The 14,182-nt window shown below is 39.3% G+C and overlaps 1 protein-coding gene across 2 annotated transcripts in view; it reads right to left on the bottom strand.

Moving 5' to 3' along the window:
• Positions 1-14,182, bottom strand: part of RAPGEF5 (Rap guanine nucleotide exchange factor 5) — a 218,835-nt gene that overhangs the window by 85,633 nt on the left and 119,020 nt on the right. For both annotated transcript variants that reach the window (XM_032873502.1, XM_032873512.1), the window contains exon 9: positions 13,674-13,799. In XM_032873502.1, the coding sequence (XP_032729393.1) occupies positions 13,674-13,799 (126 nt within the window). The remainder of the gene's footprint in view (positions 1-13,673; positions 13,800-14,182) is intronic.

Genomic DNA, 14,182 nt, shown 5'->3' with positions numbered 1-14,182 from the left:
GAATAAATTCTTTACAGGACAGATATAAATCTGCATTTTTTTTTTTTAAAAGGAGTGCTTTGGAGCTAGGCTGTAGATAGCAGTTCATTAATGAACTTAGCCAGTATAAATAATCAGGCTGCTTTCTTGTTATTTCTAGGAGTTCAAGGCAATAAGATCTAACATTTTTTTAGTTTGTCATTATTTGGGAGTTGCATTTCTCAATCCTCCTCAGGACATTCTGAACTCAGAGAAACAATTCCAAATATTTAATGACTTGACATGAAATGTAACTATGATACCCTGAGACCAGAGATATTTCTAGCTGGGTATGCTAGATCAACCATCTGTCCCATATCAACGCTATTTCACAAAAAGTAAATTTTTAGAAGTTCTATCCACATGAGTATCTTTAGAACATAAAAGAACAGAATGATTCTTGGCATCGATAGGCACGTTCAATCAGAGTTAAAAAGGGCTCCTGAAAGCCTCCTGGGTAATTGATTGTTATCAGCCACAATTTCCCAAAAAGTGTTCAACACTCAAAAAGTAAGGCTGTTGCTGAATTTTTCGGGTCGTGGTGTTCAACTTAAGAATTTCAGAGCTAGAAGAAATCTTAGATATCTAATCTCTTAACCTTATAGATGAGGAAAGTCAAGCTCAGAGGGGTAATGTGATTCACTAATTTGTACTCAATGTATTTAATTTGGAGGAAGTTTGTTAATAGAATTTCAATTTCTCCAGAACAAAATGGATTTTTTAAATGCTGGTAACAAAAAAGTAAATTAACTTAAGAAAAATTTTATATGTGATAGGTAATCAAGATATTAATAAAAATAAATCCCAGCTATGTTAAAGACATGAGTGAAAAGTACAACTCTAAAAGAAATAGACAAAAGAAAACTGAATATCTGGCCACAGAATGGGGAAGGACTTTTTCACTTAAAGGGTATTTTTAAAACTTAAAAAATGTGAATCAGCAGTTTTGCTCATATATATATATAAAGATAAATAAACAAGTAAGAAATGAATGGAGGAAAACTGCATGCAACAAGCAGGATTTATATCCTTAACATATAAAGAGCTTATTCAGATCAATGAGAAAAATTTCAATGGAAAAATGGTAAAGGAGGTAAATTGGTTATTTACAGAAGAAAGATAATGGATTGATATAAATTATAAATATCCAACCTTGCAAGAAACATAAATTTGGACAGATAATACTTCCCCCCATCAACCTAGAAAAAATGATTAATTTCTCCTCTGAGAATCATAATGCTCAATGAAGTTAAGGATGAGAGCATTACAAAGCAAGTGTTTTCATGTATTGCTGATATAAGTGAACATGTGCACAAGTTTTATCAAAGTAAGCAAAAACATAAAAGAGACTAACACATTTCAAACCTGTAAGTAGAAATTACTCAGCTAAGAATTTATCCTTAAGAAATATAAAATTAGGTAAAAATTTTTCTAGAGATGTGCATGTCAGATCATTTATAACAGCAAAATCTTATAAACATATTTGTGCCCAAATGGAAGGGTGATGAAATAAAGTATGCCATAACTCAGGATATGAGTCTTTCCTTATTAAATTAAATACTGATATACTGGGCAAGGTGGAGAGGGAATCATGGTTATTTTTCACTAAATTTTTCTTCCTTGTAGCTGTCTATTATTAGTAAATTCTCTGCAAAAGGTATGTATTTCTTTTACAATTTGTAGAACAATTTTAAACAACAAAAAAATCTTTTCATAGCAATACATTCCAGCAAGTTGCCTGATCTCTTGTTCTCAATTGTTAAACACTTATAAATCTCTTCCAGAAGCTGGTTTTCAGAAACAAATTCAATCAGTAAAACAGGTCCAGAGCTATATATAATATACTATTTAAAAAAAATTTTTTTGTATTTGGGGTGCCTGGGTGGCTCACTCAGTTAAGTTTCTGATTCTTGATCAGGTCATGATCTCAGGATCCTGGATGGAGCCCTGGGTTGGGCTTCCCACTCAGCTTGTCTCCCTTTGCCCTCCCCCCAAGGTACACAGGCTCTCTCTTCCCTTCTAGAATAAATCAATCTTTAACATTTTTTTTATTTTTGTACATAGGAAGTGGGGGGAAGGGAAAACGGTAAATGCCAAAAATATGTCATTTTCTTTAGCTTTGACATTTATTATCTTTTGCCTTTTATGATTTATGTCCTTTCCCACTCATAACCTAGGAAGTAAAAAAGACGATGCTTCCTTTAGCAAATGCCTCACAGGAATGTGAGGTAACAACTCTCTGGAAACAAATACCTTATTTAATGTAGGCCCCTTTCTTTCTTCCCCGTGCAGAGTGCTGTTCACTCTCCCATCTTTGTTTTCTCCCTCACTAACTAAGGGTGCCTTTGGGGCTCAAATCAGATCTTGTGCACTCCTGCCTCTGCTCTATTTTGTGTGGTGCCTGGTTCACAGATGCTTTTCTCAACAGAGGAAGGCAAGACTAAATTAATCTTAGCCAGGTATTTTAAAAATTGGCTCTATCTACGAAAAGGAGAAAGTTCTACTGAGCTTAAAAATTTGGCCCCCAACAAAGTTAATTTTATGTGTAATGGCTGAACGATCACTGCTGGTGGCAGGAAGCTGGAGAGCTATTTGGCTGCCCCCCACCCTCACCTGGTAGGATCCTTTCTCATCATCTCTATGAACTCTAAGGATGGGAATCTGAGATAAGCTGCTCGTTGGTGGATAAATGTCTGATGAAGGGATGCCAGCTTCTGTCCGAAGATCTCAATGCAGTTAGGTAAGTAACCGAATTCCCCAGTGTTGATGGGTCACCACATTCCACCAAGGAATGCGTATTCAATTTACTCTGCATCGTCCATAAGCCTGTGCTACCTACCTCTTCATTTTAGGGACCCCCAGACTGATCTGCCTAAAGCCCGCTGTCCTTGTCACTCAGAAAGAAGAGATGCCATTCCTGGTTTTTCTATTCTGGATAGAAGTAGTCTCAAAAACTTAGGTTTAGGCCAGAATGGACCAACAGAACTCTCTTTGATTACATTCTTCCCCGAAGGCTCTGAAGTCACCTGATGTGCTACATAAGAGTAGAGGTTGGGGCAAAGATGCAGCAGCGGCAAGCCACAGCGGGCAGGCCAGAGGGGAATAAGCAGCCGCAGGTGTTGAATAAACCTAGGGCCCTCTGATCTTCAGTAACAAGGGTTTTTCCAGGGTGTGGTGAGCTTTTCTCAGGTCTGTGCCTATCTCTTCCCTATGCCAAGATTATGAGTAATACCGAAGGACAGGAATTTGAGATTTACTGAGTTGGGACGGAAATGGAATCTACTCAAAATTGAGATAAAGTCAGAGTTGATTGCCAAATTATAATGGAAATGGTACTTAATAGTTCAACAAGTCATGAAAGGTTTCTGTCCACAAGCATCTGGCATTCACGTGTATTCCTCAGAAGACAATCAGAATAAAATTGGCTCTCTGTTTTGTTCCAAGGTTTCTTCTCTTGGATTTAAGTTTGTATTCTGCCTCATCCAACCTCATAATCTTCCCTTTACCACCTTGATGGATTATCCCTTAACTCTAACCAAGTAGGTATAAATCAGTACCAGTTTGGGCCCATGGGTTCTACTGTGTCTGCCATTCTATTTCCTGTAGTTCTACTCACCGACATCTTTTAACATTCTAATCAGACAAATTGCTATAGGAGATGGTATTATCTCCATGGCTTCAATTACCCTCTTGGTTCCCATGTTTTTAGAGTTGTATCTGAGTATTGTTTTAATATTGAGTTAATTTTTAGATCTCTAGCTCCCTATGGATATTTAATGAGAAGCACTGGATGATCCCATTTATTTTTTGCTGACAAAATTTTTTGTGTCTTTCAGGAGTTGCTGTGCTAATTTTCTGATAGGGTAACTGCTAATAAGTAGGGGAGAAGCAGTCCATCAGAAATATTTTATGGGGGCAAGGGTCATTTCAATCAGGCTAGCCTCACTTTAGGCCCCACAAAATCGATTCTTAGGAACCCATGTAAAAACACAAAGATTGAATTGCAACTCTCTAACAGACCTGAAAGATCCCTAATTATTATTTTTATTAATTTTTTTTTTTTGGCTTCTGACAACAAAGGTTATTTTACTAGGGGAATATTATCAGTGGAAGTATTTCTAACCTTTCCTTGTGATTAACAAACTTCCAACGGAAGTAATGGATTGTATAGTATTTATTGCCTATTTTAGAGGAAACTTTATAATCCTATTCAGCAGGTGCCAGTTTTTGAATTAAAGTTTCTTCTTACCCAAGCAATCAAGACATGGGATATCTAAAGTTCTTTTCAATGGCTATGACTCTCAGAGGAAAACTCCAGGATACTCAGACTGATTGCAAAAAATAACGCCATCATCACAATCCCCCAACTTGTAATAACAGTAAGTTCACTGAGCAGGGAAAAAGTGAGAGCTTCCATCAAGCATAAAATTCAGTTTGGGATTTTATCATGCATTGCACCATTCGGGGATCATTAGACTTCTCTATTCATCTGAGTATCAATATGAAGCTTGTTTTACCTCTATAAATCCTAGTCAAGGCAAGATCATGAAAGGTTTAAGGACTTATCTGTCTAAAGTGCCATTCTCTCCCCTCACTGACTGCACAGGGCCAAAATTTTACCTTGACATATTCTACCCTACCCCCACCTTTGTAATCACCAAGATATGCTCTTATGACTCATTAAGTTTTCATGAACCTCTTACAAATTCCTACCCCCAAGCCACTTCCTGCCATCTTAATTGTCTTATTATCACTATTATTCTCTCCCGCTATGTGTTTCTTGGATCTCCAGAAGCCCCTAATCTCTTATTCTGACTCAGCTTGCCTTGATCATGCCCAGCCATTCTTGGAACCTGAACAAAGAGGACATTTACAAGGGTTTGTTAAAATTGTTGAGCCTTGTTCATTTAATTACGGATAAATGTACCCTAAATGAATCTATATGCCATATCTTATTTCTCCATTTTTTAAATATTGGAGGAAAATACTGGAAAACAACAACAAAAAATTAAGAAACGTATTCGAGGTAAACCCAAGCACTGTACATCAATTTCTACAGACTGAAACAAGTCTTTTCTGCTTCAGCAGAATGGACTTTTTAAATTAAAGACAAATTTTTATGTAATGAAAATTAAGAACACGATCACGTTTCAAATAAGATATGGATATTTAACATGATTTATCAGAGAAATCTGTACTGTACACTTGCCCACAGTCTGTTACGTTCTGTTATGATATTTTAAGTAATCTTTTATTTTTGCTATCTTAAAACAACATTTAGGGCTGTTGTATGCCAGATGGAATTTTTTCCTTTCCATCCATTTCCCATTGCAAAAGGAAGATGCAAAAAGTTCTTTGCATCTTACATGGAAATCTTGAAAGTATTTGAATCACTCAGAAATCACCAAACTTTGGCTGAATCAGTATGAGGTAAATATCATAAAACAGAGTGTGTATTTAGAGTGAACATATCAGCCTGTGTAGTATTCAGTAACAGAAAGTATTCAAATGACATGCAAGCTCAAAATTCACTTCTATAAAACAGGACCAGATCACAGTCAACTTTCAAAGAAAATGATGATGTAGTGGTGTATTTTAGGGTAAAGCTAATGAACTGGAATTGAGCTATAATTGGACATTCTGTCTTCCCAGGGACTTAAAGCTTAAATCCACAGACACAGACTTGAGCTCCTCACATGAAATGCTTAGTTGATGCTGGCGACTGCTTCATGTAAAACCAACAGAGAGGACCGTGAAGAAAGGGAGTGAATGAAACCCTGCCTGTGGTACAGATAGCCATCTCCAAAACTTGAATGCATCCACCTTTTTCTCTTTTGCCTATTAAGTTCTTCACAAGAGCGCAAAGGTATTTTGTGAGGAGCACACAATTTTGGGGCGCCATGTTCTGGCCACTTGGTTCCGCCTCTGGAGCTACAGCACCCTCTCTCTGTGTAAGCCCTTCACATCATTGTCACCACATTGTCTCCTCCACCTGAAATGCCTGTCTTTCCTCACTTCTGTAAGTAATGTTCCTGGCGCTTCAGAGTCTCTCTTCCTCAGGGACACGTGCATGTCTCCTGAGACCCACTAAGCTCCCTGTGACAGGCTTCCACAGCACTCTGCCTAACACCTACCTCCCAGGTAACGAATTCATCTTCAGGATCTCTCACAGCGTTAGCTCTCTGAAGGCAGCGAGATATCAGGGCGGTCCGTGAGAATGAAAGCACATTTTAAGTTGGTACCTATGTCTCCCTTCTCCATGAGATCTCTTCAAGTCTTTATTTCTCCCAGCCTCAGTGGTACACAGTTGTCATGAAGGACTGTCCATCTGTCTGTGCATCTTTTTCCTAACTTTCTGCCATGAAGCATTCACATGACACTTGTGATGTCATGCGAACAACATCTGGTAGTTTAGTTAAACTACCAAAGATTCCTAGTGTTATCTAATCAGACAACCAACTGGAAGGTAATCATATTGATGTTTATTAATAGTAATGCCTATCTGGCCATGACAGGGGTAGAAGAGGAAAGAATGTAAGGTTGCCCAGAGTCTGGGGCCATAAACCAATAAAAAACAACCTATTTCTCAACATCTCACTTTAATGATTTTTCAGACATTCTAGAGAGGATATACCTCTTTTAAATTTATAAGAATAAGAATTTAATAAACCTAGGGAGCAGCACCTCTCCATGGGGAATACAAGATCTTTGAGAATGTGATTTTGATAAATCTAACTGAGCCACTATCACTTTTCTTAATTGGGTCTTTTAAAATAAACTTGAGTATTTTCAGAAAAATACTGTAATGACAAATTCCTCCACTTAAAAACGTTGAAATTCATTTTTGGGGGCGCCTGGGTGACTCAGTGGGTTAAAGCCTCTGCCTTCGGCTCAGGTCATGATCTCAGGGTCTTGGGATCGAGCCATATCGGGCTCTCTACTCAGCGGGGAGCCTGCTTCCTCCTCTCTCTCTGCCTGCCTCTCTGCCTACTTGTGATCTCTCTCTCTGTCACATAAATAAATAAATAAAATCTTTAAAAAAAATAAATAAAAACGTTGAAATTCATTTTTTTTAAAATAAATGTCAGGACTTGCAAGTGGGCTTCTTGTGAGAACTTAAAAATATAGCTAATGAGCAGATGGTTCCACCAGACAGCATGAGCCCATCACTTTCACGGGCAGCTTGTTGGCCGTTTCTCTGGTAAATAAATAAATAAGTAAATAACCCAGCAAAACTAGAATTTAAAGACCCCGTGGAGGGAACCAAACTTGTAAAGCTTGCTGTCTAATGGAGAAAAGTATGGATTGCTGCATTCGTGAAAAATGTTTATCAGAGGTATGTACTTCTTAACGCCTGTGAAAGTATTTAAACACTTGACTAAATATTGTCTTGGATGAATCCATGTTTTCCATGTGTAAATACCTCCCCTCTACCCCTCAGCTCAACTGTAAACTTCTCAGAGGCACGAATTATCTTCTGCCATTTTACTCTGTGGCCACATTAATCCTGATAGAAAATGAATTAACTAACTAACTGAACTAACTAACTGAACTAACTAACTAACTCTTCTGCCATTTTACTCTGTGGCCACATTAATCCTGATAGAAAACGAACTAAAACTGTTCATTCAGGGCTGTCTCTCTCCTATGAAAAGGTACTTTAGTAGCAAACCAACACAAAGCCAAGATTCTGTTATTAAAAAAAAAAAATCACTTCTATAGAGCGATTTCTCAGTTTATAGGTGGGCAACTTAATATATAATGAATTGCCTATCACATCTGAATTCTGACTTTCATTATTAAACAATAATGTTATAAAATCCTGTTTGTATTTAAGTAGTTCCTCGGTTAAGCAAAATTACTGATAAACTTTAAATAATGCCATGATTGCTCTTAACTTCACTAGATGTATAATGCAAGTATGAATACAGAACGGTAAAACCACCTTTGCTTTTAGTATTTCATAGAGAGTAAAAACAGGGCTTCCAGCTTATACTTAGCCTTATTTTTTAAATAAAGTAAGAGACAAATGAAAGTTGGAAAAAGGCAGAGGCTAACTTTTAATAGGTGAAGTAAGAGGGACAGCCGCCAGGATACCCCAAACCACTTCTCCCCTAGTCATCTGTGAACAAGGGACCCTTTGACGTAGGCAGAATTGCAGGATGAGGCTGCAGGAAACAAGGAAAAGGAAGCCCGGTGGAGGCTGAGTGATAGGGACCCTACCCTGACAGCTATGCCAAGATTCGGTTTCAGCAAAATCCCCTTCCCACCCATTTGTCAGAAGCAAATGAGAAAAGGGGAAGGAAGTAGGGTGGGACCTCAGACTTAACAAAGGAACTGAAGAAAACCGGTGGAAAGAGGGCGGGCTCTGCGCCGAGTCCCTAGGGAAAGGACTGCTTAGTGAGGCTCTCACATACATTTCACACATCCACATTTCACACATCCACATTTCAGCAGTTTGGAAATTAGGAACTCGGTTTAGCAGGCACCACCGGTATTTCTACTCCACAAGTTAATACGCTACAAAGCTCCATGTTAGGAAAAACTAGTTCTAGTTTTCTGATCAAGAGGACGGTTGTATTCCAGGAAGGACCTACCTGTAGATATATACTTTCATACAGTTATCTCACAGATATGAAAATATGAACAGCTTACATGCTTTTCAAATCTAAGTTAGGACTCAAACTAAGCAAGCACCTTAGCATTCTCTTTTCTGTAATCCTTCCCATATCTGCCACTACCATCCTGTCAACACATAATCGTTCTGTCTCTTTCCTCCAGGGTGGTCCTGGCCATTCCTCTTTCTTGGGATCATCATGATTCTTGTTGTCCTGGTTTCCTGTCCTCTGATTGGCCCTCCCTCCAGTAATGACTATGGAGAGAAGATACATCCCAGAAGCCAACAGACGTGAGACCACTCTTAGCCCAGCTCTGCCTAGTCACTCCTCAGCCTCAGTTTTCTAATGTACCAAACTGAAGCACATCATTTACCTCACAAGAGCTCCCCACCCCCTACGCTGACCCCACTCCTCCTTTTCTAGGAAAACTAACAAAACCAAGTCTTCAGTGACTTCTCATTACTTTAGAATTCAGTAAAACTTCTCAGCCTTCAAAAATCCCCCATGGTCAGGTCCCAATCTCAGTTCTCAAGAAATCTTCCTTCTCCTGCTTCCTTGTCATCAGATCGCCCTTCAGCCCCACTTGTGGTACCCTGGTGACACAGAATGCTTTCTGATGACCAAAAATACCTTGTACTTTGACCTTCTGTGCATTTTCTATACCGTTCTCCTCTCTAGCAACGCTCTTCTTCAATTTGAATTGTTAATAGAACCCAAACCCACTTTAAGGTCCACATCAAACTTTATCTCTACTGTAAGAGAAACTCCTGTTTCCCAGGTGGAAATTCTTCTTCTAACTTCTGTGTATCTCTCTGGGGATTACCAACACTGTCTTCTTGTATCTCAGTTACGTGTGTCAATGTCTTGTTTCCACAACATGACTATACTTCTTCAGGGAAGCAGCCACCATAGTTATTCTGAATCCTCTATGACTTTGCTTTTACTAAAGTTATGCTCAATGAATAAATAATTGAGAGTATTCTAAAATAACAGCATGGTAATACCATTTCAGACTATACGGGTCAAGAGAGCATTCCTGAAATCACGGCTAATTCTAAAGATGGCACACACATCATTGCAGCAAATGCCAAACTCTGGCTAAATAATCCAATTCATTTTGGGGGCTACCAGAGGTGCTGTCTGTCCAAGGTATTTTCAAAAGGTCTGGTCTGAGAAGATGGCTTATATAGTTTCCATGCCACTATCCAGAATCCCCACCTCACAATTTGCGAATGAGTTAAACACTGTGTGCTTTAGCTTGTATCTCAGACACCTGAAACATACTGCAGGAACACAAAAGCAAGGTAAATGTTTTATAGCTTTTTGGTAAAGGCGACCAACCATTCTATTGCTAAATAGAACATTCTAATGTCTACCACCTAATAGAAAATAATACTCATTTCCACCTGCTCGTTACCAGTCATCGAATCCTGCCAATTTTACCATCTATTATCTGCATCTACAGCTTTCTCATTTCCCATCTACCACCCTAGTTCAGGCTTTTACCTTTCACCTGATTCACTACAATAGTTTTCCAAGGGTTCTCTCCTCTTTCCACTCATTTCTTTCTCTAAGCCAATGCCAAAGGGATCTTACAAAGACTCCATCCGACTGTGCCACTTTGCTTATTTGATGGCTTTCCTTTGCCAGAAAAACAAGTCTAAACTTTTTACAGTGGCTTACTAGGTCTTATGCAGCTGAATGGTAACCTCCCTCACAACCCACTCCCCTTTATTCCCCATGAATCACCCAGCGCCCAAGTCATGTGCATTCTTGCTGGTCCCTCTGTCTACCAGGCTCTTCCCTGTACCCCCTGCTGGGGCCATTAGTCAGCCTTCCAGGTCAAGCTGAAAGGCTCCAGGTAAACTGAAAGGCCTGTGGTAACACAGGCTTTTCCCTTATTAATACAATTTGATTAAGACTAGGAAATGTGATGCCTACCCACAAAAGAAGTAATTTCTTTAAAGAGTTAATGACCAACTTTTAATCCCACTATCATAATATTTAGAAGAAACAACCAATTTCTGTCCCTTCTTAAAGTTCTCACATAATGATTTTCGACACTTAGTAATGAGTGTGGGCTAATTCTGCCTACAGCTTGTTAATATAAAATAAGAAAACCGAGTGCTTCCTGAGAAACTTGTGTAATTATACATTTAAATATTTTTCTTTCAGAAATACCTTGCCAAAAGCTCAGAGCGAAGTGTGTCTCTAATTAGCTGCACTTATAATCATGGCATTGACCAGTTTGAGAAAATAGGAGAAATGCCTGCTTGGAAAGCTTGAAGCTCCTTCTATTTGTAACAAGATGCACCAGCAACAAAAGCTTCTTTTTCTATTCAGTGGTACTTTAAAGCAGCTTTCTCATTTTGGCACATACGTATTTAAAGTGATGTGGTATTCTAGAACTGAGGAAGCAATGTAGTTTAGTTAAAAAAGAAAAAAAAAAAGACTCCATGGGTAACTTAGACTCTTAACTCAAATTTCACCATTGTCTCCTTAAATAGCTTTGGCCCAGGAATGGCAGATGAGGTAAGTGAAGCATTTTAAAATCATAAAAGAAAGGAAATCAGTATGTTAACTCCAGGGTTGGGTCATCATTGTTAACTGCGATTACAAGAAGAAACTGCGGGCCTGGGTTTACACTGGGTAAACGGCAGTTTCCTCAGTACATCCTGCGTGTTATAATGGCGTTTTCAGGAGCCAGAGCAGATGACTGCCACTGAAAAGAGAGCGAGAGCAGGAAAAAGGCAGACGCGTACCCAGCTCCTGAACACGGTGAACTCCATGGGGAAGCAAAGGTGGAGATACATCAAATGCTCAAGACCTAAATGAATCAGATCATCTACCAGATGGTTTGGTTCCTCATACATTACTGCGAAAAGCCTAAGCATCTGGAATTAAATAACCCATCGAGTGGAACGCGACATCAGTATCAGCCTCGAGAGCTGATCAGTTCAACGGTTGTCATCCTGCAGGAGGGACGTGCAGAACGGCTGAGGTTATATTCATCACTGAGGAAGAAAGAGCTTGAATATGCACCTCTCCTCACTCGAAGCTCCAAAAAAAAAAAAAAAAAAAAAAAAAGAAAAGAAAAGAAAAAAGAAAGGTCTATGTAGCAAGGCCATAATTCCAATGCTAATTTATACACCGTCTTTCCTCTCAGGAGCATAAACACTATCAGAGCTGCTAATGCATTCATATCATGACATTCATGCAAGAAGTAACAAACCCTAGTGTTGCGTTTTACAATCTGAAGCTGAAGGATGAAACCTTCATTTTTTAGGTAGCCGTATAGAATAGACAGCAATAGCAGATAACCATAAGCAAAGTTGTCAATCTCCTACCACTAAATTTCTGTCTCTTGTTAGACGTCGTTACAATTACCAGCACCGAGTTCGGATTTCCAACACATATTTGGAGGGTATGATCGTCTCATTAGCTTTGACTATAATATTCCAGACTATAATATTCCAGACAAGGCGAAGGCAACACTGGTATCTTTTAAAAGAAGCCTGAATTTGTCTGTGGCATAAGGCCGATGATTTCTAGCCTTGGTGAACTGGTACTCTACCATGGGTTTGGCTTTAAAAGATCTTGCCCTACCCACAGGCTGTCACTGGTCCACTTTACTGAATACGCAATTCATTGTAAAATAGATCATTCATTTTAAGGACCGCTAGGAAGGAAAAATGCTGACAGTTAACCCATGATGTGTTTTCCTATCACCAATCATTGAGATGACCCTGATTTCAGAGATGCTAAAATGCAGGGGAAATGTGCATTTTGAAATCAACAAAATATGGCAAAGGAAAACTATTGCTCTTCTAATTAGAAACTTAAGTCACACACTAGGATACTCAAATATTCCAAGGACACAGCAGAGATTAAGGGTCAGTCTTTGATACAGTCAACCTTCAGGGTGCTTTTAACGACTGAAACACGTTCCTGGACTTTCCAGTAGTACCTACTGAAGCGAAAGGCTGCTAAGATATCCACTCTCACTGAAAGTCACCGGTCACCCCTGAAACAGCTCAGTCGCAAGGCTTTGAAACTGCTTATTCTCCCCTTCGAGAAACCAACTGTTATCATCTGACATTGCACAGTTAGAGGCACGTTATGTTCAACTGAACAGCCTGCCGCCTTGAACATTTCATCTCACCTCCTGCTCAGTAAACCCCTGGCATGTGTACTGAGCCTGAGAGCAGAAAAAGCATGAAGCAATTTTTCCCCTTCAGAAGGGGTTGGACATAAACTTAAAGTCAGGGGAAGACATGAAGACATGTTTATACGCACTGAAGAATTTTCCCTTTCGTGAGCAACCCTGGATAGCTGAGCACTGAGAGCTCAGTCTTACAAACGACAACAAAAAGTCAACTGACGACAATGTGTTGCAGAAGAAAGCGGTGCCCTTGTCCCTCCAGCGTGAGGACAGCATTCTCAGTTCTAAAGTTCAATCTGAATTACTGCTTTCAGGAGAAGGAAGCAGAGCATCCCTTTCCTCCAGTTTAACTCCATGCAAACAACAGAACTTTTGCTGGAACACAAACATTCATAAGATACTGGGAAAACTCCCTTCTGACTCTCCCACTTGGTGAAGGCATCTATAATCTAGTGTTCTGCTCTTACCTTTTTCTACTGGGTACATTTGTTTGGTGACTAGAGCCACACCATACTCAACATAAAAGTACATCAGAATGTTCTCCCAAAATTCATATTCCACAAACTATGTGATGGGTGGAATTCCCAAAGTCAAACTTGAAAGCCATTGAATCAAAAATCATACACAGGCATTCATATTTGCTTACATATATTCTTCTATTTCTACAGGATTTACTTTTGAGGAGAGCTCTCTTATGTACCCAGTGTTGTGAATGTCTGGCTTTGAGTTCTGAGCAGCTGTCGTTTTTACTAAATAGGATGATGTGGGGGGAAAAACCCCCAAAATTTAAAATATTTTCACCTTCAAGCATACAGCCAGGCGGAAACACTTTTCACCCCTTTCAAACCTGCATCCCCAAGAGAAAAAGGGCTTACGTGTTCAGATTTCTCCTGTTCTTTTTTGTCTGTCTGTAGAAACTGACAGTTTTCTCTCGCCAGCTTCTGGACCAGTTCAATTCGTCCGATGTCATCTCTCTCCTGAAGTTTGCACATCACTCCTGCCTTAAGAGTCGGAGAAAAAGCGAAGATATACTTAAATCCACAGTCCCAGGACATGACACCACTGCAAAATTCGCCTTACAATAAGCTCATCTTCTCTGTTGCCTGCATTAATGCATGGTCTTGGTAATATAGTTGGCTTTTCCAAAACTGAAACTGAATTATTTTAACCTAGGAAGCTCACACCACAAGTCTTAAAGTTCAGATCACGTATCGGTCCACTTTAAGAGAGGGAAGGGCAGAGAAAACTAAATCATTTGCTACTGAAGTGAGCTCCTGATATGCCACTATTTGTTCCTGACAGCCTGTTTCCTGTTACATAAGCAAAGCCTCACAAGAGGTTAAAAACTCATGGGAAAGTTAGCCAGCAACCACTCTAACAAAAA

Source organism: Lontra canadensis, unplaced genomic scaffold (genome assembly GCF_010015895.1).
Source record: "Lontra canadensis isolate GAN:19392208 unplaced genomic scaffold, GSC_riverotter_1.0 scaffold2, whole genome shotgun sequence".
Lineage (NCBI taxonomy): Eukaryota > Metazoa > Chordata > Mammalia > Carnivora > Mustelidae > Lontra > Lontra canadensis.
Note: the sequence above shows the minus strand (reverse complement) of the source record. Positions and strands in the feature narration are given on the sequence as shown.